Source organism: Zymoseptoria tritici, chromosome 2 (genome assembly GCF_000219625.1).
Source record: "Zymoseptoria tritici IPO323 chromosome 2, whole genome shotgun sequence".
In the NCBI taxonomy this organism is placed as follows: Eukaryota; Fungi; Ascomycota; class Dothideomycetes; order Mycosphaerellales; family Mycosphaerellaceae; genus Zymoseptoria; species Zymoseptoria tritici.
Window position 1 is genome coordinate 3,850,479 of NC_018217.1, and position 3,675 is coordinate 3,854,153.

The 3,675-nt window shown below is 56.3% G+C and overlaps 1 protein-coding gene across 1 annotated transcript; it reads left to right on the plus strand.

Moving 5' to 3' along the window:
• Positions 1-1,487: 1,487 nt before the first annotated feature.
• Positions 1,488-1,796, plus strand: MYCGRDRAFT_91290 (uncharacterized protein; the record flags this gene model as incomplete). The annotated part of the gene is made up of 1 exon (XM_003855177.1): positions 1,488-1,796. One exon carries the CDS (start codon positions 1,488-1,490, stop codon positions 1,794-1,796), a length of 309 nt encoding a protein of 102 aa, XP_003855225.1.
• Positions 1,797-3,675: the final 1,879 nt, after the last annotated feature.

The following is a 3,675-nucleotide window of genomic DNA, read 5'->3' on the forward strand; positions in this document are numbered from 1 at the left end:
AATCTGGCAGGTAATCTAGCAGGTAATCTGGCAGGTAGTCTGGCAGGTGGTTTAGACAAGAAGGGTGTAGGTAGAAGAAGAGTATGCAGGTTAAGGAAGAAAGATAGAAGAAATAGAGATGCAGATAGCGGTAGAAAGATAGCAGCAGGTAAGGGTTTCAGGCTTGGCACTATATAGGTTGGGGCCCAGCCTACCTAATTTTCCTCCTAGTACCAGCTTTCTACTCTGCTAGCTTTCTGCTCTGCTATCTTTCTACTCTGCTATCTTCCTAAGACTGCTATTCTTCTAGGACTACCATTTTCCTAGGACTGCCATCTTCCTAGGACTGCCATTTTCCTAGGACTGCTATCTTCCTAGGACTGCTATCTTCCTAGGACTGCTATTTTCCTAGGACTGCCATCTTCCTGGGACTGCCATTTTCCTAGGACTGCTATCTTCCTAGGACTGCCATCTTCCTAGGACTGCTATCTTCCTAGGACTGCTATCTTCCTAGGACTGCCATTTTCCTGGGACTGCTATCTTCCTAGGACTGCTATTTTCCTGGGACTGCCAGCTTTCTACACCGGCATCTTTCCTCTGCTATCTTTCCTCTGCCAGCTTTCTAAGACTGTTCCTTTTCCTGGACTGTTCCTTTTCCTGGACTGTTCCTTTTCCTAGACTGTTCTTTTTCCTAGACTGCCATCTCCCTAGGACGGCTAGCTTCCTGCTCTGCTATCTTTCCTCTGCCATCTTTCCCGTTCTGCCGGGTTTCCTGCCCTACTGTTCTTCCTGGACTATATTACCCCCTCTCGCTCGGCATAGACCTTACAAAGTGGACTACCTTTGACCAGCGGCAGCGTGGCCGGCGGGAAATCATCCATGGCCTCTCTAATCCCCTGACCATCTCCGTGCGCCGAGGCGACAACAGCGACATCCCCGACACCTACACCAGCGACGGAATAACCGACGTCTGGGGCTACGGTATACTCCTACCTTCCAGCTCGACCGGAAAACCTCGGGTCTACCGACGGAATCTCCTTCTCTCGCTCGGCGGAGAGATCGTTCTCCAGCGGATTGGGCAGCCGGAGTGGAACATAAGGGCGCAGCAAGGGGCGCTTGTCAAGCGCGGCCGGCAAGTAGTAGAAGCTATACAGCGCGATGCGATCCCGGGGAGACCGGATTCGAGGAACAGCGAGGCAAGACATCCAGTCTACTACCTCGGCATCTGGGCGGGACAGGGCCAAACCACACCTGTCTGGACCTCCGACACGAAACAGAGCGGCGGACTAGCCGCTACCCGTACGACTCGTCGGGATCGGGTAGACGACGTCCTCCTCTTCGCGCGGCAGTACATAGAGGACCACATCGCCCGGTACCTCCACAGCCGGACCAACCGCTACGGAATACCGGAGGAGATCCAGGCGGAGCTGCGGTCTCGCGCCGACGTCTTCGCCGTCCTCCAGCGTACGTTTCCCGGCGCGGATGGCCTCCTCCACCCCTTATACAGCATGGTCACTCCCTTCACGACCTTCTCGCCGCGGGAGCACCGGGACACCAGCGACACGGACTACTCCATCCTTGCCAACTTTGGTGCTGGCTGCTGGCTCGTCCTGCCTAAGCTCCAGCTCCGCGTCCACCTCCAGCCCTACGACCTCGTGATCTTCCAGACGAACAGCTTAACCCACGCCACGGCGGCTGTCGACGGCGATTGCGAGGCGGATCAGCGCTGGAGCCTCTCGTACTATCAGCGGAAGGCGGTCCGGAACGACTGCCTTGGCGCCTCGCCGACCTACGCCGCCAACGGGCAGGAGATGTAGGAGCGGGCCATCCGTGCCGCTCACCGGTGGACGGCACAACCCTGGGATGCGGCGGAGTCGGCGCGTGGACAAAGGTCAAAGACCGTAGACCCTTAGATTGAAGATGTAACCATGTACCCTCTAGCTATGCTCGCCGGCGCCGAAGGTGGAAGATCGTAGACCCTTCGATCGAAGCTGCAACCATCCACCCTCTAGCTACGCTCGCCGGCGCCGAAGGTGGAAGATCGTAGACCCTTCTATCCCAGACGCAACCATCTACCCGACAGCACAGCACTCCTCTTAGACCGTCAGTCGGTTACGTTGCAATCGAAACCCCAACGCCCTAGCTCCCCGTGTCCTGCCGCCTCGTCCAGAAACCGTATCGCTACTCGTCCGCGCGATCCCATTACTCGATCCCGGGGAATTCGGCCAGCTCTGCCGACCACCTCTCGTGAGCATTGTCCCGAAACGCCGGTGTTCCAAAGTCGGCCAGGATCATGCCGCAGAGCAGGTCCCAGGCCAGAGGTCTCCGGGTAAAGTATCTATGAAAGCGTGGATCGACTAAGCCCTTGATCACTTCGACCAGCACTGTGTTCCTCTGGTTCTAGCAGGCTCTCTCCCAGGCCAATCGGTTTCGAGTCTAGTCCTCGTCGAATTCTTCGTTCGACCCGAGGGATGTAGGCAGCCTGTCTAGTGATCGTAGGACCTTATCCCAGGCGGGTCCGAGTCGTCGCGCGAAGTAGATAACGCTCTCGTACCAGGCGTCGAGGTTGGCGAGGGCGCGATTGAATTCGAGGAACACGACGCGGTCGAGTGCTCCCTCGCGGAGGTAGCGGAAGTCTCCGATGCAGTTTTCTACCACGTGTTGAAGGGCAGCGCCGTCGTATCCGGCCACGAGGCGAGGTAGGTCGTCCGGGCGTCGCTGCTGCCTAAACGACCGGTAGCCGGCAGCGAATTCTCGCGCGCGCCACATATCGGTAAGGAGGGACATTCGGGGTCACCGACGAGATGTCGAGTAGGGAGTCGGTATTTTTCCGCGCCGATGGGCGATCTTGAGCAGTTGATGTAGGGTGTATCGGAGGTCGAGAGGCGGGAGCGTAGCGGAGGGGATGAACCACTTTGGAGATTTGAGTTCGCCGCTACGCCGCCCGATGTAGAGCCGAGTGCTCGGGGTCAGGGGTTCTAGGATGGGGTAGGGACGGCGGTACTACCCGGCGCGCTATCGATGCGCCAGGAGGGTAGTAAGTCGATAGGACGACAGGTAGGACGACAGAGCGTAGAATCCCGGAGTCGACACTTGCTTCTTATCCTCAAGCATACTTCTACACGTAGTCTTTGTAGTAGAGTAAACCAATTCCAGGAACCCAGAGAAACCGCCGACTCCCTTCCAAGGACGATGGGGACCTCCAATCTTAGACCCTTTACCGGAACCGAGGACCCAGAGGGAGGCTCCCCGGCATCGATCTAGAGACTACTAGCTCAAGGCCGCGGGAGAGGAATACGTAAGAGTAATCGAGAGAGGAACACTCGAGGAAGCCGATGCCTCGGAAGCGGTCGAGAATTCCACCGCGAAACCTCTCGCCCTCATATAGGTCTTAAAGTAGAAGGGAGACGGAGGAGGAAAACCTACAAAGTTTAACGCGAGGATCTATACTAGAGGAGATCTTCGGACCACCGATCTCGATGTATATACCTCGACCGTTGCGGCGAAGGTACTGAGACTTATACTAGTGGTCCGCGCCACGTCTGGAATCGAGGTGGTAGACGCCAAGGATTATACCGTCTAAGGTTAGAAAGGTTCGAACTATACTTCGCTACGTTTATATTTATCGGGGTTAGCCGTATCGGGAATATAAGTAAGGAGGGATTAATATACTATAGCTTTAGGCTAAGGAGATAC